At 45.7% G+C, this 22177-nt stretch overlaps 1 protein-coding gene across 5 annotated transcripts in view; it reads left to right on the top strand.

Annotated features, from left to right (window-relative positions):
* UBN1 (ubinuclein 1) overlaps positions 1 to 21905 on the top strand; it is a 37350-nt gene extending 15445 nt beyond the window's left edge. Inside the window, exons 8-18 of one of the 5 annotated variants that reach the window (XM_081820103.1) lie at positions 3297 to 3367; positions 4632 to 4761; positions 4938 to 5056; positions 5291 to 5419; positions 5605 to 5751; positions 15181 to 15231; positions 15330 to 15372; positions 16557 to 17876; positions 18787 to 19030; positions 19317 to 19406; positions 21343 to 21905. In XM_081820103.1, the coding sequence (XP_081676229.1) occupies positions 3297 to 3367; positions 4632 to 4761; positions 4938 to 5056; positions 5291 to 5419; positions 5605 to 5751; positions 15181 to 15231; positions 15330 to 15372; positions 16557 to 17876; positions 18787 to 19030; positions 19317 to 19406; positions 21343 to 21392 (2394 nt within the window). In that variant the 3' untranslated portion in view covers positions 21393 to 21905. The remainder of the gene's footprint in view (positions 1 to 3296; positions 3368 to 4631; positions 4762 to 4937; positions 5057 to 5290; positions 5420 to 5604; positions 5752 to 15180; positions 15232 to 15329; positions 15373 to 16556; positions 17877 to 18786; positions 19031 to 19316; positions 19407 to 21342) is intronic. The other 4 variants (XM_081820105.1, XM_081820106.1, XM_081820104.1 and 1 more) reach the window with 4 other exon arrangements.
* The last annotated feature ends 272 nt before the right edge of the window (positions 21906 to 22177 follow it).

Below are 22177 nucleotides of genomic sequence, written 5' to 3'. Positions count from 1 at the left end.
AATTAATCTAGGATTGATCAATTTATACAACTCCTTAGGCAAGGGTGTCTCTTCTTAGGGTTGAGGAGCCTCACTTATTTGTGGAAGACTATCAGATATAAATCTGATTGTTCTTTTAATTAGATTTATTTAAAAATACAGCACTTAAGTGGCGCCTGCGTGGCTAGTCGGTTGAGCATCTGACTCTTGGTTTTGGCTCAGGTCATGATCTCAGCGTTGTAAGATTGAGCCCCGCGTCAGGCTCCATGCTCAGCTGGGAGTCTGCTTCTCGCCCTCTGCTCCTCTTCCTGTTCACACACTCTCTGTCTCTTTGTTTCTCTCTCAAAGTATTATTTATTTATTTATTTATTTATTTATTTGACTGAGAGAGGGAACACAAGCAGAGGGAGTGGGAGAGGGAGAAGCAGGCTTCTCGCGAGCAGGGGAGCCCCATGCAGGGCTCGATCCTAGGACTCCGGGATCATGACCCAAGCCGAAGGTAGACGCTTATCGACTGAGCCACCCAGGCGCCCCTCTCTCAAAGTATTTAAAAAAAAAAAAATATATATATATATATATATATAGCACTTGACTAATTATCTCAGTATAAAACCAGACCCTCAGAGATAATTGTCTACACAATTGAAAAGGCATCAGAAAAAAATCTTCTTAAAAAGTATATAGCCAGAAAGCCTCTGACACATTGGAGGAACTGGCTGATATCTAAAAATAAAATTTGAATGGAAACCTAAGCTTGTTGATAGGTCTGACAAACTGGGGCATTTGAAATACATGTTAAAGTAATCAGATTGAATTAATATGGAAGTGCTTCTGGATCTTGTAAGTAGCAGTGTGTAAGCTTAAGCAAAAGAATGACTCAGTTTTATTTTCTCTCAAACTAAAATTGTACTCTTAGTACATTAGAAGTGCCAAGAATTCTGAATTCTTCTGAAAATGTAAGAAATTGGCAGGTGAATGGATTAAAAGTCATGCCTTTATTTCATTTCCATCCGTCCATTTCACCCCCTTTCATCCTGGGCCTTTGCACTTCCTCCCTCCCTCTGGGGTCTGCAGAAGCTTGAGTTTTGTGTATCTTCTGCAAGTTCTGTTTGTCAGTTCCAAACTTTCTTCCTCTGGTTGCATTATTTCAGTAACACGTGTTTTTCCTTCATGCATTCACTCAGGCAACATTTACTAAGCTCTGTTATGTGATAGGCAGCTGTGGGAAGTATATTGACAAATAAGATTCAGTTCTTGTTCTCCATGAGCTTGTTTTGTAAATGGACCAGTAGATATGTAAACACCTGGCTGTAGGACAGGGCAGAATGAGGTAAGCTCTGTGATGTTTGGGTGGTCAAGCAGATGGTCAGGTGAACAACCAGCTTTGAGGAGGTAAGACAGAAGCTCCTTGAGGTACATAGGAATCAGACTGGAGGCAATAGACTTGGCCAGGCTCAGTGGTGAGATGGTCTTATAGGAAGGCAGGGCATAGAGCTGGGGATGGACAAGGAGTTGTTGAGTTGTTGGATGGTGGGGACCCCCTGGAGTGTGGTAGGGGATGGGAGCTGGAGTGGCTGGCTGGGGCCAGATCCTGGAGAATCATAAATGCCACATAAAGGAGTTTGGATTTGATTCTGGGCTTGGAGAGAGCTACCTAAGGGTTTTAAAGAAGGGAGTGGAAGGATTTCAGGAGGATGGAGTATAGTTATTAGAAGTAGGGAACACAGAAGTAGGAACAGAAGCTAATGGGTTTGGTCTTGGGTAAGTTGAGTGTCCATACCAGAGGATCATCCATTCACAGAAGTAATTGGAAATTCTAATCCAGGGCTTAGAAAAAAGGGTATAGGGCTAGAGATTTAGATTTGAGAGATCTATGGCCATTATGTGTTATTTCAAAGCTGTGAAGGAAAAGAAAGTATTAGGAGAAGGTAGTTCTAGATAGAACTTTGGGCTCCATCTCTATTTAAGGAGTTAATGGAGAAGACAGAGAGGGAGCAGAGGTAGGAAAAGGACCCAGAGAATACGGTGAGGGAAGGCAAATCCGGTGATGGGAAAGTGGAGGGTGGTTCTCAGTGCCTCCAGTCTGAGGGCTTGATCAGGGTTGATTGTTTTAGACAATCATCTTATTGCCTTTGTTTGTGGTCATTATTCTATATCAAGCCTGATTTTAGATACTTTATTTTTGCCTAAAGCCTTTGGACCAGCAGCTCTTGGGTTTAGATCAGTGGTTCTCACTTCCCTCTGCACTTTAGAGTAACCTTTTAAAGAAAGAAACAGATTCCTGGGGCGCCTGGGTGGCTCAGTCGTTAAGCGTCTGCCTTCGGCTCAGGTCATGATCCCAGGGTCCTGGGATCAAGCCCCACATCGGGCTCCCTGCTCCGCAGGAAGCCTGCTTCTCCCTCTCCCACTCCCCCTGCTTGTGTTCCCTCTCTCGCTGTGTCTCTCTCTGTCAAATAAATAAAATCTTTAAAAAAAAAAAAGGAAAAGAAAAACAGATTCCTGGGCCTCATCCCCAGAGATTCTGATGTGATGGGTCAAGGGTGGGGAAAGCCACCAGGTAATTCCAATATGCAGCTGAATATGAGAACCAGTGGTTCAGACTTTTGCCGTGATTGCTTTCCTGACTTCGGCGCTCAGTGCCTTGGCTGCCTGCTGTGGCTGCCATCCAGGGTGCTGATTGTGTTCTTATGGGAAGCAAAAGACTGTACAGTAGCCTGCGCTGCTACTTGTGTCAATAGGTAGGAAGGTGTGTTAGTAGTTCAAATGGTCTGGGTCATAGAGTTTGTGATACACTCTAAGTAGATTGTGAATTTCCCAAAAATTACAATGTCTGTAAATGCTAAAGCAGCACTTTTTTATTATTTAGGGGTCAGGGGGGATAAAGACCTTTGAATTTTGCGGTTTTGTTGAAGTTCTTAATTGTTTTTATATTGTAGACGTATGGAAATACCAACTCACAGTTGAGGTGACAGACTGCCATTCACAGGAGTTAACTAGCTGGTTGAACCAAATGCCTCCTGATTGCTTTGACTCTGTATGATTTTCTTTTATATGACTGTCATTTCAAGTCCTGGGAAGAATGACAGTCCATAGATGCTTTAGTAGCATTTGAAAAAAGCTGGATATACCAATTGTGGAGTATATAGTGATCATATGTGAACTTAATCTGGGATTAGGGCTGAGTAGGGAAGGGCACAGTGAGGATTTTACTGAATCGACAGGTGTTCTGTAGGGACTGACTGGTCTTGTGCCTGTGGGTGTTTGTGGTCGGTGTGGGGAAAGTGCACTAACGGATGTTACTGTCTGCTGTGAACCAGGCTGCCAGAGCTGCTGAAGGAGAGAGCAGACAGAAGTTCTTCACCCAAGATGTTAATGGCACCCTCTTAGAGTGAGTATCTTTTGTTTCCGAGCATCTGCTGTTACCATGCCTGGCTTGAGCAGGCTGGGGAAATGAGCATTGATTGAACTACATTAACGATGACCACTTATGAGAGAAAAAATGGTTTTTATTGTTTGTTTATTTTTTTTAAAAGGGGGGGGTGGGTACACCAAATATTTGTCTCCAAGAAATGATAGACCTTAAGTAACCTTAGGCAGCAGGTGTTATTAGAACACTGTTATAACAATCATGGCCAGTTGGAAGAGGATTTCTTGCAAGTATGAGATGAGAGAGAAAAAAAGTGTTGCTTGCCTGTCTTTGAGAATCCAGAAAAGTAAGAGATAACTTGGTGCAGCCGCAGGAGCCTGCTCTCCTGGGATCATTCTCTTCTCACTCTCACTTCTCCCAAGGGCAGGGTATATAAATACCATCTCGTGGCTCTTCTCCAGGATACCTGAACCTCTGAGATGTTGCACTGTATGAAGTAGATTAAAAAGCAAAAAAAAAAAACTGCACATATAAACCCAAACCAGGTTCTTAGTATCCTGCCTTCCAGCTTTGCCAGCTTCTCTCTCTGTTGCATTATTTAGCAGAGGAAGCTTGTGCTCAGCAAGTGAGGATTTTGCACATGTAAGAACAGTTGTCAAGGCTTGGGAATATTCTAGCAAATGACCAGGATGGGGATTGGCCTCCTGGGTCAGGAAGCCTGGACTATAGAGAGCACCTGAGGGTCAGCACACATGAGAGATTTGTGTCAACAATAGCGTGCTGGAGCATGCCAAATACAGAGAACTCAAAGGATTGAAGACAAATATTTTTCTGCTCATTTAGATGGGGACACTGGAGGGATGAGGATTTCCCTGACCTCCTTATTAGGGATAGAACTGGGGAAAAAAGGAAACGCTGTTGGAAGGTATTCCCTGTCTACAGCAAGTAACTCAATCACTTTCATTCTGAAAGCTCTTATGTGAAATTTAGTACTTCAGAGGTGGTTCTCTTGGGTTCTGTTTTCCTGACTACCTTTGAGTTGGTCTTGTCTTTGACCTGAGGGTCTTGAGCTTCCGTACCTAGCCAAGTTCGTCAGGTGTGGGAGTTCTGATTTGGCGACTGCTGGGGATCTGTTGCACTGGTCACTCATTTACATTGCATGACCGACAGCAGAAGGTTCGATCTATTGTTGGCTCTTAGTTTTCCTCTCTGCAGTAGGATGACCTCATGATGAGAGGAGCTCCAGGGAGCTGCAGGCTCTTGATGACTCTGTTCTGTTCTTCAGCATAGAGGTGCAAACTCGGGAGCTGAGTAGCCAAATCCGTTCTGGGGTGTATGCCTATCTTGCTTCATTCCTGCCCTGCAGCAAGGACACCCTGGTCAAACGTGCTCGGAAACTTCACCTCTACGAACAGGTGGGTGACTGTGGAGTGGAGTCCCTTGGCTTCAGGGCCCAGCGGAGAGGGTGACTGAGTCTTCACAGATGCCACATCTGCAGTTGTCCTGCCTTCGTGCGATTATTCCAGTAGTGTATCCTCAATATAAGGAGTGATGCATAAACCAGTCTTAGGATATGTCCTGCTCTCTGCAGGGGGGGCGTCTGAAGGAGCCTCTCCAGAAGCTTAAGGAAGCCATTGGAAGGGCAATGCCAGAGCAGATGGCCAAGTACCAGGATGAATGCCAGGCACACACACAAGCCAAGGTCGCTAAGTAAGTGTGTCTCCTGGCTCTCACATGACATTATCCTCTTGCCTCTTCTCTTTCTTTTTTTTTCCCCCCATTATTACATTTGTGAATGAGACTCTTGGCTCTTCTGCAGCATTTTCACCTTCTCTTAGAAGCCCGGGGCGGGGCTTTGGGCAGGGGGGAGGTGGTGGATATGGGAGGAAGTAGTTCTTCCATGGTGGTGACTTTAGGGTCCCATTGGTCCTATTCACACTATAGGATGCTGGAAGAGGAGAAGGACAAGGAGCAGAGGGAGCGGATGTGCTCTGATGAGGAAGAAGATGAGGAAAAGGGGGGCAGGAGGATAATGGGACCCCGGAAGAAGTTCCAGTGGAATGATGAAATCAGGTGTGCCCAAACTGGGACCTTGCCTCATTGGAGGGTTTGTGGGGCCAGTGTCTGAGCATGTTCCTGTGTTTCTAATGAAGGTTAGAATCATTTACTTTAATCAGGGCTGCTGAAAGCACATGATTGAAACCTTGAAAGCAGCATTTGGGGTAGTTTGAAGTTTTTGACTTGTCTCTGCCCCTCAGGGAGCTGCTCTGCCACGTGGTGAGGCTAAAGCTGGAGAGCTACGATCTGGAGAGGAACAACAGGACCCAGTCTTGGGAGGACTATGTGAAGGCCTTTCTGGATGCTGAGGTCAAACCTCTGTGGCCCAAAGGCTGGATGCAAGCCAGGTGAGGGCCGTGAGCAGCCAGTATGGTCCACGTGGTGAGGAGGTGCATTCTGGCGGTAAAGAAATACTTGAGTGCTTCTGTTGTGCCAGGCCAACAGGGTCCCATCCCTCAGGAGGTCACCATCTAGCTGACTCAACCCCCATCTTACTAGAGTAGCCGGGCGGTGTACGGTTGCTGGGAATGGCTCTTATTCTTCCTTTGAAGAGGGAAGTTATCTGTGGGGTTTTTGTCTTTGTCATTCTTTGTCACACTTCAGCTCCTGGTTGGGGCATGCTCTTCTCACCTCAGTCTAACCTTACCTGTTTTGAGATAATGGCTCCTTGTAGAAGTTGAGAGATAGATTCATCTTGGAAACATCTTCCTGTTCTGAACAGAAGTCTCATTTTCGAGTAGCAGGCTGACTGCTTATTGGAGTTAAGTCCTGACCTTCCATGTTACGTAGCTCAGGTGAATGGACTACAGCTGCCATCCACAGGCAGGAAAGCTGGCTGGAGCTAGTGCTCTTCCCTCCGCCCCCACTGTGGGAAAATAGACTTAACATAAAATTTACCATCTTAACCATTTTTAGGTGCATAGGTCAGTGGTTTTTTTTTTTTAAAGATTTTATTTATTTATTTGACAGAGAGATAGAGAGCACAAACAAGGGGAGCGGCAGGCAGAGGGAGAAGCAGGCTCCCCACTGAGCAGGGAGCCGGATGTGGGGCTTGATCCCAGGACTCTGGGATCATGACCCGAGCTGAAGGCAGCCACTTAACTAACTGAGCCACCCAGGCGCCCGTCAGTGGTTTTTTTTTTTTTTTAAAGATTTTATTTATTTATTTGAGAGAGAGAGAGTGAGAGACAGAGAGCATGAGAGGGAGGAGGTTCAGAGGGAGAAGCAGACTCCCTGCCAAGCAGGGAGCCCGATGCGGGACTCGATCCCGGGACTCCAGGATCATGACCTGAGCCGAAGGCAGTCGCTTAACCAACTGAGCCACCCAGGCGCCCCCCGTCAGTGGTTTTAAATACATTTACATTGTTGTGCAACTATCACCATCCATTTCCATAACTCTTTTGATCTTACAAAACTGAAACTCTGTACCCATTAAACAATAACTTCACATATCCCACCCCTCAGATTCTGTGACCGCTGTTCTACTTTCTATGATTTTGACTCCTCTGAGTACCTCATAGAAGTGGAATCATACAGAATTTGTCTTTGTGTAACTGGCTTATTTCACTTAGTATAATATCCTCAAGGATTTGTCTATATTACACATTACAGAATTGCTTCCTTTTTAAGGCAGAATAATATTCCGTTGTATGTATAGAAGACATTTTGCTTATCCACGCGTCTGTTGATACTTAGGTTTCCGTATTTTAGCTATTGTGAATAATGCTGTTATGAACTTGGGTGTACAAATACCTCTTCAACACCCTGCTTTCAGTTCTTTTGTGTGTATGCCTAGAAGTGGAATTGCTGGATCATGTGATAATTGTATGTTTAATTTTTTGAGGAACCATCAATGATTTCCATAGTGGCTGTGTCATTTTGCATTTCCACCAACAGTGCACAAGGGTTCCAATTTGCCTACATTCTGCCAGTACTCGATGTTTTCTGGGTTTTTGATGGTAGCCACTGTAATGGACCTGAGGTGATATCTCCCTGTAGATTTGATTTGAATTTTCCTAGTGGTCAGTGGTGTTGAGCATCTTTTCATGTACTAATGAGCAATTTATGTATCTTTTTGAAATGTCTATTCAAGTCCTTCACCCATTTTTTATTTATTTTTTATTTTTTTTAAGATTTTATTTATTTGACAGAGACACAGTGAGAGAGGGAACACAAGCAGGGGGAGTGGGAGAGGGAGAAGCAGGCTTCCCACGGAGCAGGGAGCCGGATGCGGGGCTCGATCCCAGGACCCTGGGATCATGACCTGAGCCGAAGGCAGACGCTTAAAGGTCTGAGCCACCCAGGAGCCGCGTTCACCCATTTTTGAATTGGGTTAATTTGTTTCATTGTTGAGTTTCAGGAGTTCTTTTTGTATTCTGGATATTAATCCTTGACACCCTTAACAGATGTGGTTTCCAAATATTTTCTCCCATTTTGTGAGTTGCCTTTTTACTCTGTGGATAATATCTTTTGGTGCCCAAAATTTTTAAATTTAATGAAGTCCAATTTGTGTACTTTTTGTTGCCTGTACCTTTAATGTCATATCTGAGATAAAATTGTCAGATCCCATGTCATGAAGCTGAGTTAATTTTTGTATATAGCGTTAAGGGTCCAACTTCAGTTTTTTGCATGTGGTATCTAGGTTTCGCAGCACCATCTGTTGAAAAGACTGTCCTTCCTTTATTGGTCTTTGCACGTTTGTCAAAAATCATTTGACCACATGTGTGAGGGTTTTATTTCTGGGCTCTCTGTCCTCTTGCATTGGTCTTTGTGTCTGCCTTTATGTCAATAACACACTGTTTGGATTACTGTGGCTTTTAGTACGTTTTGAAATCAGGAAGTGTGATTCTCCAGCTTTATTCTTTTTCAAGATTATTTTGGCTATTCAGGGTCCCTTGAAAATCCATACGAATTTTAGGATGTGTTTTTCTATTTCTGCAAAAAACACATTAGGATTTTGCTAGCGATAGCATTGAATCTGTAGATTGCTTTGGGTAGTACTGAGATTACAATTCAATAATATTAAGTTGTCCAGTCCATGATGGGTTGTTTCCATTTATTTATGTCATTCAGTAATGTTTTGTCATTTTCACTGTACAAGTCTCTTAGGTCCTTGATGAGGTTAATTCCTAAGCTTTTCTGTTTTTGTTTTCTTTTGATGCTGTTATGAATAGAATTATTTTTGTAATTTCCTTTTAGATTGTTCATTTTTCATGTACAGAAATACAACTGATTTTTGTGTGTGTTGATTTTGTATCTTGCTACTTTGCAAAATTCATTCTAAAATTTTTTGGAATCTTTACAGTTTTCTAAATAAAAAATCATATCTGCAAACAGGGCTCACCTTCTCCTTTACAATTTGGATGCCTTTTGTTTCTCTCTCGCCTAACTGCTATGGTTAGAACTCATAGTACTAGGTTGAAAGGAAGTGGTGAAAGCCTGCATTCTTACCTTGTTCCTGATCTTAGAGGAAATGCTTCATTCCCCATTATGATGTTCCCTGGGGGGGGGGTTTCATATTTGGCGTTTATTATGTGGAGGTATTCCTGTTTCTAGTTTGTTGAGTGTTTTTTTTATCATGACAGGGTGTGGAATTTTGTCCTTTGCTTTTTCTGCATCAATTGAAATGATCATGTGGGGTTTTTTCCTTCATTCTGTTGATGTGGCATATTACACTGATCAGTTTTCATATGTTGAATCACCCTTGCATTCCAAGCATAAATCTCACTTGGTTGTGGGCACCTGGGTGGCTCAGTCGGTTAAGCGTCTGCCTTCGGCTCAGGTCATGTTCCCAGGGTCCTGGGATTGAGTCCCCCATCGGGCTCCCTGCTCAGTGGGGAGCCTGCTTCTCCCTAAACCCCTCCCCCCCTCGTGAGCTCTCTCTCTCTCAATAAATAAATACAATCTTTAAAAAAAACCCCAAAAACCTCACTTGGTCATGATGTATAATGTTTTTAATATTCTCCTGAATCCTGTTTGCTAGTAGTTGTTGGGGAGTTTTGCATCAGTGTTAATAGGGGATATTGGTCTGTAATTTTCTTGTGGTGTCTTTGCCTGGTTTTGGTATCAGGGTAATGCTGGCTTCATGGAATGAATTTGTAAGTCTTTCCTCTTCAGTTTTTTGGAAAAGTTTGAGAAGGATTGGTAGTAGTGCTTTACGTATTTGGTTGAATCCACCCATGAAGCCATTATCAGGTCCAGGTCTTCCCTTTGTCAGGAGATTTTTGATAACTGATTCAGTCCCCTCACTAGTTACAAGTCTAGTCAGATTTTGTATTTCTTTGGGAAATAGAGAAAGTCTTAGTAGGTTTTGTGTTTGTAGGAATTTGTCCATTTCAACTAGGTAATCCAATTTGTTGTGTGCCGTTGTTCATAGTACTCTCTTAGAATCCTTTTTTATTGTAGAATCAGTAGCAACGTCCCCACTTTCTTTCCTGATTTTGGTAATTTGAGTATCTTCTTGAACATTATTAGTCCATCTAGCTAAAGGTTTGTCGATTGTGTTGATGTTTTCGAAGAACCAACTTTTGTTCTTACTGATTTTTCTCTGTTGGTTTATTCTGTTTTATTTACCTATGCTCTAATCTGTATTTCCTTCCTTCTGCTTTCTTTAGGTTTAACTTATTCTTTTTCTAGTTCCTTAAGTTGTAGAGTTAGGTTGTTAATTTGAGATTTGTTTTTTACAATGTAAATGTTGATAGCTGTAAGTACTCCCTTTGCATCCTTTGTATCATAAGTTTTGGTATATTGTGTTTTCATTTTCATTCATCTTTAAGTATTTTCTAGTTTCCTTTGTGATTTTTTTCTTTGATTCATTGATTGTTTAAGAAGTATGTTGGTTAATTTCCACAATTTTGTGTATTTTTCAGTTTCACTCATATTACTGATTTGTAACTATATCCTCTGTGGTCAGAGAAGATACTTTGTATGGTGTCTATCTTTTTAAATCTTTCTTTTTTTTAAGATTTTATTTATTTGAGAGAGAGAGCATGAGCAGTGAGGAGGGGTGTAGAGGGAGAGGGACAAGCAGACTCCCCGCTGAGGGGGGAGCCCCATGGGGGACTGGATCCCAGGACCCCGGATCATGACCTGGGCCGAAGGTAGACGCTTAACCGACTGAGCCACCCAGGTGCCTCTATCTTTTTAAATCTCTTGAGACTTAATTCGTGACCTAACATGGTCTGTCTTGGGAAATGTCCTATATGCACTTGAGAAGAATGTGATTCTGTTGTTGGGTAGAGTGTTCTGTGTATGTTGTTAGATCTAGTTGGTTTACTGTGTTAAGTTTTCTACTGTCTTATTTGTCTTATGTCTGGTGTTCTATCCATTATTGTGAGTGGGGTACTGAAGTCTCCAACTCCTATTGTAGAATTGTCCATTTCTCCTTTTACTTCTGTCAGTTTTTGCTTCCAGTACAGGAATGGTTATAATTATTATATCTTCTTGCTGTTTTGAAGTTTTTATTAATATGTGATGTCCTTCTTTGTCTTGTAATCTTTCTTGATTTAAAGTGTATTTTGTCTGATATCAGCATAGCCTCCTCTGCTCTCTGTGGTTATTATTTGTGTGGAATATCTTCTTCCATCCTTTTGCCTTCAATGTGTTTGTCTTTGGGTCTCAAGTGAGTTCCTTATAGATAGCATTGAGTTGGATCATGTGTGTTTATCCATTCTGCCAATCTTTGTTTTGATTGGAAAGTTTAATCCATTCATATTTAAATTAATTACTGATAAAGGAAGGGCTTGCTTCTATAAGTTCAATGACCTATAAAAGCTCTGCCCTCTGGGCACCTGGGTAGCTCAGTAGTTACGCATCTGCCTTTGGCTCAGGTCATGATCCCAGGGTCCTGGGATCAAGCCCCGCATAAGGCTCCCTGCTCAGTGGGAAGCCTGCTTCTCTCTCTCCCACTCCCCCTGCTTGTGTTCCCTCTCTCTCTGTCAAATAAATAAATAAATAAATAAATAAATAAATAAATATCTAAAAAAAAAAAAAGGCGCTGCTCCCTTATAGTTCTGTCCCCACTTTGGTTGCTGAGGTCACAAAATTACATTTTTAGAGATTGTGTGCCCCAAAACATTAGCTAATAATTTTAAAAATGCATTAGTGTCTTAAATTATGTAGAAAACAAGATTTGGAGTTACAAACCAAGTTACAGTAATACTAGCTTTTACACTAATAATTGCTGTTTTTTTCTTTAAATGTATTAGTCTCTTAAATCATGTAGAAAATGAAAAGTTCAGTTACGAACCACTGTTAGGAGAATACTAGCTTGTTTTTTTAAAGATTTATTTTATTAGCGCGCGTGAGAGAGAGCGCATGCGCTCACACATGTGCAGGGGGAGGGGCAGAGGGAGAGGGAGAGAGAATGTTAAGCAGATTCTGCACGGAGTGTGGAGCCTGATGCAGGGTTCGATCTCATGACCCTGAGATCATGACCTGAGCTGAAATCAAGAGTCAGTCACTTAACCGACTGAGCCACCTGGGCACCCCGAGAAAACTAGCTTTTATAATTGCCCTTGTATTTCCTTTTTTGTGATCCTTATTTCTTCACATGACCTTTAAGTACTGTCTGGTGTCCTTTTTATGTAACCTCACAGGGTGCCCTTGAGCATTTCCTGCAGGGCAGTCCAGTGGTCACGATGTCCTTCAGCCCTTGTCCATCTGGGAGTATCTTCATATATCCCCCACTTCTGAAGGACAGTTTTGCTGGATATATGATTCTTGTTGGACCTTTTCTTTTAGCACTTTGGATATATTAGCCCACTCTCTTCTGGCCTCCAACTTTTCTGATGAGAAATCTGTTGATAATTTTATGTGATGATTTTACTTCTCCCCTTGGGCTTTCAAGATTCTTTGTGTTTTAAAAGTTTGATGACAATGTTTCTCTGTGTAGGGTTCATCTTGGAGTTCATCTTGGAGTTCATTGAGCATCTTGGATGTTTATGTTGATCTTTTTCATTGGGGGGTTTTTAGCTGTATTTCTTCCACTGCTCTCTCTGCCCTCTCTGCCATCTCTTCTCCTGGGACTTCTACAGAGGTGGTGTCCCACACATCCCTCTGCTCTGTTCACTTTTCTTCCGTCTTTTTTCTGTTCCTCATACTTGGTGATTTCGATTATCCTCTGTTTGCTCACATCTGTGTTTGAACATCTCCAAGGAATTTTTCATTTCAGTTACTGCACTTTAAAGCTCCAGAATTTCTTCTTAATTTCTTTTTAGGTTTTCTCTCTTTATTGGTATTTCCATTTTGTTCACATATTCTTTTTTTACTTTACATCTTCCTGTAGTTCTTTGAGCATCTGTAAGATCATTGTTTTAAAGTCTTTGTCTAGTGTATTTGCCATTAGGTCTTTTTCAGGAAGAGTTTCTGGGTATTTTCTCCCTTGAATGGCCCATACTTTCCTGTTTGTTTGTATGCCTTATGATTTTTTTCTGTGCATGTGTGTGGAGCACTGGACATTTGAATTGAATGTGGTAACTCTAGAAATCAGAGTCTCTCACTTCCCCAGGGTTTACTTTTTGTTTGTTATTGTTTTTATTGCTTGGTTTTTTTGGAGATGTAATTGACATATAATATTAGTTTCAGGTGTACAACATAATGGTTTGATATTTGTATGTGTTGTGAAATGCTTACCACAGTAAATCTAGGGATCATCCATCATCTCACATAGTTACAATTTTTCTTTTGATGAGAACTTTTTTTTTAAGATTTTTATTTATTAGGCAGAGAGCACGAGCAGGGGGGAGGGCTAGAGGGAGAGGGAGAAGCAGACTCCTCGCTGAGCAGGGAGCCTAATGCAGAACTCAATCCCAGGACCCTGGGATCATGACCTGAGTCGAAGGTAGGCACTTAACCGACTGAGCCACCCAGGTGCCCTGACGAGAACTTTTTAAGATTGACTCTCTTAGGGGCACGTTGGTGGCTCAGTTGGTTTAGCGTCCGACTCTTGATCTCAGCTCAGGTCTTGATCTCAGGGTCATGAGTTCAAGCCCCACGTTGGAGCCTACTTAAAAAAAACAAAAAACAAAAAACAAAAAGGACACCTGGGTGGCTCAGTCGGTTAAGCGTTTGCCTTCGGTTCAGGTCATGATCCCAGGGTCCTGGGATCGAGTTCCTCATCTGGCTCCTTGCGCAGTGGGGAGTCTGCTTCTCCCTCTCCCTCTGCTTCCCCCCCACATTCGTGCTCTCTTTCTCTCTCTCTCGTAAGTAAAATCTTTTTTTTTAAAAAAAAGATTGACTCCCTCAGCAACTTTTGAACATGCAATACAGTATTGTTAACTATGGCCCCCATTCTGTATATTGTTTTTGTTTTTGCGAAGGTTGTGGGCGGTCTCTGTGCCTGGGAGCAGCCTGCAGTGTAAACTTAATGCCTTCCCAGGTCTTGTCTGAACCCTTCCTTGGGCACGTGTATTCACTTTCTCATTTTTCCCCGTATACGCAGTTTTGAATGGTCTGTTTCTTAATATCTGTCTCCTGAAAGTGGGAAGGTGAACAGTGAAGGAGGGGAAAAGGGCACCAGTTTTTCAAATCCCCTGGAAGTCACCTCAGCCAGAGGGGCAAGGGCCTGCCACCGGTGGGTGGTGTGGGCAGGGGTGGGAGGTTGACAGCAGTGGCTGCCCACCTCTTTGTCTGCATCTCTGTGATGAAAAGCAGCAGTCAGCAATCAGAGCAAAGATTCCCGATACTTGGAGCACAGGGTCATTTTTGCCCACCCTAGTTCCTGTAAGCTGCTTTGGGGACACATGTATGGCTGCCTGCCATGGGGCTGGGAACAGAAGGCTGCAACTGTGCTAAGAGCTGAAATTGACAGCAATTTACCCTCCAGGCCCTCCCCTATAAGTTGTAAGCCTTCAACATACTCTAGAATTCCAAAATCGTTATTCTAGTTTAAGATTTATTTATTTATTTATTAGAGAGAAAGTGCGAGTATGTGAGGGAGTGAGGGGCAGAGGGAGAGGGAGAGAGAGACTCTTCAAGCAGACTCCACTTTGAGTCTGAGCCAAATCAAGAGTCGGACGCTCAACCGACTGAGCCACTTAGATACTCCCAAAATAGTTGTTTTAGATTCTATTAGTGCAGTTGTTGTCCAGGTGGGTAGACAATTCCCGGTGCTTCCTACTCCACCATCTTCCCAGGATCCAAAGCATGGAGCCTTTCTTTGTGTCCCTTCTTTAGGTGGACTTGCTCTTTTCTTTAGATTGAACACCTGAAAGTGCATAGGGGGGCGCCTGGGTGGCTCAGTTGTTAAGTGTCTGCCTTCGGCTCAGGTCATGATTCCCGGGTCCTGGGATTGACCCCACATTGGGCTCCCTGCTTAGCAGGAAGCCTGCTTCTCCCTTTCCCACTCCCCCTGCTTGTGTTCCCTCTCTTGCTCTCTCTCTGTCAAAAAAATAAATAAAATCTTAAAAAAAAAAAGAAGTGCATAGGGAGGGGCATAAAGAAAATTCTGTTGTTTCTCTGGAGAAAGACGTGCTGTGGTCACTCCACATCTCACTCTTGGAAGGGATGAGAATCAGCAATAAGGAAAGCACTCCTGCCTTTAGGGGAAAAATCACTATGAGAAATTTTGCGGCAAACCCATAGATTTTTTGGGACACTCCTAGACTGTTTGCTTTCCAGTGGCCAGTGCAGCCGTTTTAGGAATTAAGCTCACCAGGCCACTGACATTTAAGGTGTAATAGCTACTGAGTACCAGGGATGGTAGGAAAGCTCTAGAAGCAGAGAGCCTGCCTTCAGGGGGTTTCCACAGACTGCCTAGTGTTCTCTCTCTGTTTCAGGACTCTGTTTAAGGAGAGCAGACGAGGCCATGGGCACTTGACATCAATCCTGTGAGTGTCTCAGTATTTTCTCTTCTCAGGGCGACTGTTATTTTCACCTCCTTTGTGGATCTCCTCTAAACCGTTTCTGTGTTCATTCCTTTGAACAGGGCCAAGAAAAAAGTAATGGCCTCTTCCAAAATCAAGATGAAGGTGAGTCAGCCTGCTCAGGTCATGTGCTCTTCTCCTTTCTCTCCAGCCATGCGTATGAAACCTCTTAAGCGACTAGAGCAGCTCATTGGGGTTGGCTGGACTGGGGGACAGCTCTTCAGGATGGCACCCTTGAAGCTGTCCAAGAGGCAGCCTGGCCCATCGCAGGAGCCTGAGGTTGGCAGGGCAGAGACCTTAGCCAGGCCACTTAGTACCTTCCAGCCTTAGTTCTAGGAGACAGTACCCTATCTGGCCCGTTCCTGGGGTGGTGGTGGTGGTGGTGGTCGGATTTCAATGAGGTCTTCCTGACAGTCCTCTGAGGAGTGAAGAGCCCCTGCAGATGTGAAGGTCGTATAGTGTGATGATACTCTTTTCGTGAAAGAACACTGCTAGCCAGGTGCAGGTTTGCCTGGAGCTGTACCAGAAGGGACAGGTGGCTTTGTTGTGTTTGCCTGGTGGAGGTGGGGGGAACTGAAAACCATCTTAGGCATTGCAGAAGCCTTTCAATGTAGTAAAAATTGCTGTTTTGCTGAAATTTTTAACAGCTAATGTGGCTTTATAGTGTCCTTAACCGTACATAAACAGTCCATGAGAATAAGCTGTGTAAACTCTGTATTCTAAAGTATCTGTTGAGGTCCTACAGTGTCTAGGACAAATTGCATTAAGCACTTGGAATGTGAGAGTGATGAGGTAGACCCTGTTCCCACTTCTGTGACAGGACTTTTCCTTTGCACCCAACTGAGGAGACAGATGCTGGAGAAGACCAAGGAGGAGAAGAAAGCTAATTTAAGGCAATTCTCATGCCATGCATCATTTTCTAATTGCAGCTGGGAATACTCTGAGACAGTGTGTGCCCAGTAGGGAGAGCATCTCTTTGCTCGAGTCTTACGCTTTTTCAGAAAGAGAGAAGAAGAATTTCTTTGTGGGTGGATGGGTCCCTAGCAAGAAAGCATGCTTGGTAAGCCCAGCCCCAACCAGCCAGACAGGAGCCAGAGGGGGTGAAGGAGTTCAGCACTTTCAAGTCCAAGCAGGTGTGGCAACCGCTCTCTTCCTGTCTTGTTTTGTGATTGTACAGGAAGACCTGGTTCTTTGGGCCTTGTGGTGTTCTCACATTTGTGTTCTCACCACAGGGCCAGTGTTGGCACCTTTGGACATTTCTAAACATCAGAATTCCTGCTTTCCTTTAGGAATCATCTACTAAGCCTGATAAAAAGGTTTCCATCCCACCAGGCCAGATTGGCGGCCCCCTGGCTTTGCCTTCAGAACACCCGGGAGGAGGCCTGAGCACTGGGGCTGCAAACAGGGAGCTCTCAGCCCAGGCATCTGGCAGCCTTGCTAATCCTGCTCCTATCAACCTGGAGGACTCGTTGGATGGAGACTTGATCCGTAATTCAGCCTCCTCATTGGAGGTGGTATCTAAGGAACTGGCTGTGCTGAGCAGCAGAGCAGGTGGGAGCTCTGAGTTCCCACTGCCGGCACCCTCAAAAGCACCTGCAGAGAAGATGGTGGGCGTCGTGTGTTCAGAAGAGAAGAGGAACTTTCCAAAGCCCAGCCCTTCTGCCCCACCAGCCTCTAGTTCCCTGCAGTCTCCCCTCAATTTTCTGGCCGAACAGGCTTTGGCACTGGGGCAGTCCTCTCAGGAGACAAAACCAGAGAGCTCTGGCTACAAAGAGCTGTCCTGTCAGGCCACGCTCAGCAAGGGCCTGTCGGAAGTGCACCAGTCCAAAGCAAAGCACCATGGCTTGCCACGGACGCCTCATGCACCCCAGGCGGCAGCTCCTGTGCCTGGCCCCCAAGTCAAAGTCTTTCATGCAGGCACTCAACAGCAAAAGAGCTTCACCCCTCCAGCTCCTTTTGTCAATAAGCTCCAGGGCCCAAAGCCTTCCTCCCCGCAGTGCCATCGTTCCCTCCTCCAGCTTGTGAAGACAGCAACCAAGGGCCAGAGCTTCCATCCCTCCACGCCGGCCTCTTCAGGAGGCACACCAGCCTCTAGCAGCAACTCTCATAAGACCCCAGCCTCGTCCTCCACTGCCCTGAGCCATCCAGCAAAACAGCACTCAGCCAGCTCTTCAGGGCCATCTTACAAGAATAGTCCCTTTGCCAGCTCGGTCTCTAAACACGGGGTTTCTTCTGGCAGCTCTTCCTCTGGAGGAACACCAGTCCAGAGCTCTGCTTCCGGGAACCTGCTCCCCGGCGTACAGCCTCCCTCCACAGGACCGTCTGCCAGCAGACCTGTCCCAGGCTCTGCAGTGAAAAAACCACCTGTTTCCCAGAAGCTGACCCTGGTGGCCCCTCCGGGTGGTCCAAGTGGAGACTCCAGTGGTGGGACCCAGGGAGTGGCAAAGCTACTGACCTCCTCCCTGAAGTCCAGCGCGGTTAGCAGCGTGACATCGTCTACCTCCTTGCCAGTGAGTGTCCTGGCACAGCAGCCCGCCCCTCGTGGGTCTTGTGGACAGGGCCGCTTGCCTTGCCCTGCTCGGAGAGTGAGATCTGACACTGAAGGTCAGGTAGGAACAGTGAGCCTGAAAATTGGAAGGAGGACTGGGCTTCCTGTTTTCAGGTCTTTACTTTTCTGGTGGTAGGAATCTTAGGAGAGCCTGAAACTTCTCTTGAGGATGAGCAGAGGGAAAGGCCTGGTTTGCAGGGATGCTATGATCGTGGGTGGTATAGAACGAGGCACAAAACTCCTTTCCTATCTCATAGCTCCTACTTGTCCATCTCTCCAAACAAGTAAACGAAATGCTGTCACCGCTCAGATCATCAGCTTTGTGGAGATGTTCATGCCTCAGGAAGAGTGATTCTTTTGGTTGGGTTTTAAAGGATTCTGCAGGTCAGACAGAGGCAGTTTGGCAGAGTCCAGTGGTTAATGAGGCTTGCCTGTGGGTAATTACAAGAAGTTTGGATGCAGGTTGGGGGCATGGGAGAGAGCAGTTGTTTTCTTTTTTCCAGTATATAAAAGGATTGTGTGTTTACAAAGACAAAACTATAGAAAGGTATGTTCAGCAAGGTCTCACCTGCCTCTATCCTGTCCTGCCACCCCTGCAAGGTGACTATATTCCTTAGTTTCACATTTTTCCTGTTTTTTTCTAAAAACATACAAACAAATATATGTATGTTTTATGTATATAAATATGGACACACCAGTGTGTGTCACCTGTGGATATCTACAGAAGATATCCTTCCTTTCTTGCACAAAGGAGGCATAGTTAATACCCAGCTTTTTAAGTGAACACTGTCCTAGGAGCCATTCCACGCCAGTTCAGAGGCTGTCCTCTTCCTTCCTCTGGGGCGGCAGAGCACGGGGCACCTTCCTGAGGGGTGGTCTACGAGTGGGTCCCCGCGTCCGTTTCCAGCCTTGGTCTGTGTGTGAGCTGCAGACGGAGCTGGCGTTCTGACCATGCTGTGTTTCCTCCCCAGAAAGGAACGAGTGGGGCTGTGCTGCTGGCCAGCTCCTCGCCCTTAAATCTGCTGTCTGCATCCTACAAGTCCGGCAGCCCGAAACTGCCCGGAGCCATGAACTCCAGCTCCCTGGGGATCATCTCCCAGTTTCCCCTCCACGTGCTCTCCTTCAGCGCCGAGTCCTCTGCGAAAGCAGGGGTTTCCAAGGATGCCATCGTCACGGGTCCTGCCCCTGGGACATTCCACCACGGCCTCAACCATAGTAAGTGCTGCTCTCGTTTCTCCTCATGCTGGAGGGACAGAAGGTTCCCCAGCGCCTGTGCCCCCATTGATGAGTTCTGTTGTCGTGTGCTGGGTTCCTGTGTTTTGTCTGGTGTGTGACCATGGGCAGCATTCCTGGGATCCGTGCTGAGCCCTCCCTCCCCTTGGGGTTCTCACCCAGAACCGGTCCAATAGGTTGTCTGGGCTCTCAACCGCTGAAGCAGCTTTTCTGTTCCTGTCTTCAATGTGTGTGTTTTGTTCTTTTCTCCCCTCCTGTTTTCTCTCAGGTCTCCTGGCTGGCTTGCACTCCAGCCCACCCCGTGCAGCGCCTCTCCCACACGCTGCCGTGTCCACCCACATCCCGCAGAGTCTGCCAGGTAATTGCCAGGTGATCAGAGTGCCGTGCATCCCGTACCGTCATTCTGCTCCCTACCCATTAGATGCCTTGTCTGCTGCCAGGGAGTTCAGTGTCTTCAGCTTGCTGTTACAGTGTCGTCCTGGTTTGTCCTTCAAGACTCTGGCTCTTCGGGTACTCAGAGAGACCGACAGAGGCTTCCACTTTGAAATTTCCTCTCGTTCCCCACTTGGAACTGCCAGTGGGTCACCCTTACCCTGTGTGATCACAGGGGAAGTTGTAATGGCCTGTGTGAGGCAGGTGAATTCCCTTAGCTAAAGTTGGTGCTCACATCGGTGCTAATACCCAAGGGCTAATTGGGGCACTGAAAGGCCTTTACGTTTAAGCTGCTGCACCTTCCAGGTGCTGCCAGCTAAACTTACAAGTGAAAGGGAGAGCCCAAACAGCAGCAAGGTCACAGGGACAAGGTCTTAGGAGGGACCCTTACTTGTGATGTCAGCCTGTGTGCCAGAGAGGAACATCTTTCATTTGAGTTCAGGGGTGAAGGCAGACATTAGGGAGCACAGCAGGACCTGGGGCAGCATTCCTCTTCTCTTCCTGCTTTTCATCTCTGTAGGTCAGTAGATTTCAGAAAGGGATGTGGTATTGCTGTGAGAAGGCCACACAGATGCTCCAGCTGGCACCTTCCTAGTAAGTGATTGGCCTCGCCCTGTGCTGGAACATGATTCGTAAACACGCCTAATGGCACGCTGGTGGGAAGCCTCATGGGATCTTGGTTTTGGCCTACTGTCCTCTTCTTACTACTCTAGACCTGCTCCAGAGAGGACCGGGGATGCTACATCAGTCAGGGGAGAGCCATTCTTCAGGAAGCTGAGCCTGGGTAGCCCTGGTGCACAGGTGCCGGGGTGGGAGTAAGACAGGGAGCTTGCCTGGCTGGGCATGCCTGTGGCCTGACAATTCCCAAGTCTGTGTCTATCTCCAGATTTGCTATGGATCTCTGGCCCCCGTGTTCCAAGGCTGATGCATTCCTAGTGAACACCACAGGCCATCTGGGCATAAGACTGGACTGAAAATTTTCAAGATGGAAATTTTGCTTCTTTAGAGAAAGGAACCAAGGGGCTAAGCTTCCTGGATCAACAGTGACTCCATTTTCCTCTAGAGAAGCCATAGCTACAGTGCACTTACTCTGCAAACTGGCGGCTGCTGTAGTAGCTAAGAGGATAATATGGGGGTCAAAGAGCCACCTAGGTGAGAGTGTGTGGTTTGAAAGATGGCACATCACAGTGCCTAAGAGATGCTCCACTTAGCAGAAAGAGCATAGTTAGTCGGGCCTTTCCTCTGAAGAGGTCACAATTTCCGTGGCACACGGAATGTCACACTTTCAAACAGAAACAAAATAATTGAAGAGCCATTGGAACATGACTGTTGGCCTGTGATATTTTCAACAACAGAAAAAAGGAAAAGCACTTTCCTGTACCCTCTCTGTCTCCTTTAGCCCTTCTTCATGTAGGAGGATTACATTGAGTGGTTGTAAATGAAAAGCTGCCGGCTTATTTCAGCTGTGTGACTGTGTCTGCTTTGCTTTCTTTCCCATGCAGACTCAGAATGCTAGCACCTTTGAACTTGTCTTTGTAGGGCCTGAGGGTTTTGATGGTGAGAGTGCTCACTGCTGCTTGAGTGGAGCGCAGCGCGCCAGGGGATGGTGGTGGCAGCGGGGAACGGAAGTGGCTCTGGGTGCGCAGCACGCAGCGGGCAGCTGCCATCACAGAGCTCAGAGTGCCATGCACACTGGGAGCTGCCACAAGTAGCAGTGCACTCAGTCTCTGGCAAGGGTTTTTGGGCTCAGCGTTCGGGGGCCTTTTGCTATTTAGGTGATCTCCTTGAGGTTTTGTTACTGCCACCTTGAGGGAATCCGAGATCCTGAAAGACTTGTGTTATTTTTGCTTATTCTTTTCCAGATGCTTCTCAACTTCATGGAAAAGGGCCCGGTGTACCACGGAAATTGTGATCTCTTCAGAGGAAAGGCCCGACTAACTTAGGTCTGGGCGGAAGCTGAACAAGTAGGTCTCAGAAACTGGATAATCACTATGCTCTTTCTGCCCCGATTGGCTTTCTTCTGGAGAAGGTGTGAGTGCTAAGTGGAGCATCTCTTGGCACTGTGATGTGCCTTCTGTTAGGGGAGCAGCCCTGGGCTTCTCCGGAGGCACGGACTGGCGTGGTGCTCCGGGCTGCGCGGCTGTGTCATGGACAATCGTTGGAGGGGCAGCTCTGGGCTGGGGTGCGCGCTGGGTCGTGTACGAAGCTCTGGTGTCAGGGCGGAGCAGTTGGCACACGTGCTTTAAATCCACCTGACCCCTGGCATTTGGTCAGAGTACCTTATGGTGCCCTAGTGGTCAGGGACTCCTTCTGGCCACAGTGGGATCCCTGGATGGTCATGGTGTCTGTCCCATCCTCAGGCTGTGTGCTCAACAGGACAAAAACCTCCCAGCTAACACAACAGCTGGGAGACTTACCTTACCTTGTTTTTTTGGAAAAATACTCAGAACACCTAACGTGTGCTCATCATGGTGGGGGCCAGCATCTCTGCTGAACGTGACAATGAAGCTCTTTCAGAGAAAAGACCTTTGTAGATTCAACAGTTGTGACAGGATTTTTAAAGACACTTATTTTGGTCCAGATTTCATCATTACCATTAATGCATTGGATAGAATGGGACTGCTTTTCGCATGTCATATTATAGTAAGACATAATTCCAGTGCCTTTATGGTGGAGCAGAATTAGACACACGTCCAT

This window comes from Leptonychotes weddellii, chromosome 5 (assembly GCF_054177405.1).
Source record: "Leptonychotes weddellii isolate Sample4059 chromosome 5, ASM5417740v2, whole genome shotgun sequence".
Taxonomy (NCBI): Eukaryota; Metazoa; Chordata; class Mammalia; order Carnivora; family Phocidae; genus Leptonychotes; species Leptonychotes weddellii.
The sequence above is the reverse complement of the archived record's forward strand: the minus strand, read 5'-3'. Positions and strand labels throughout refer to the sequence as shown.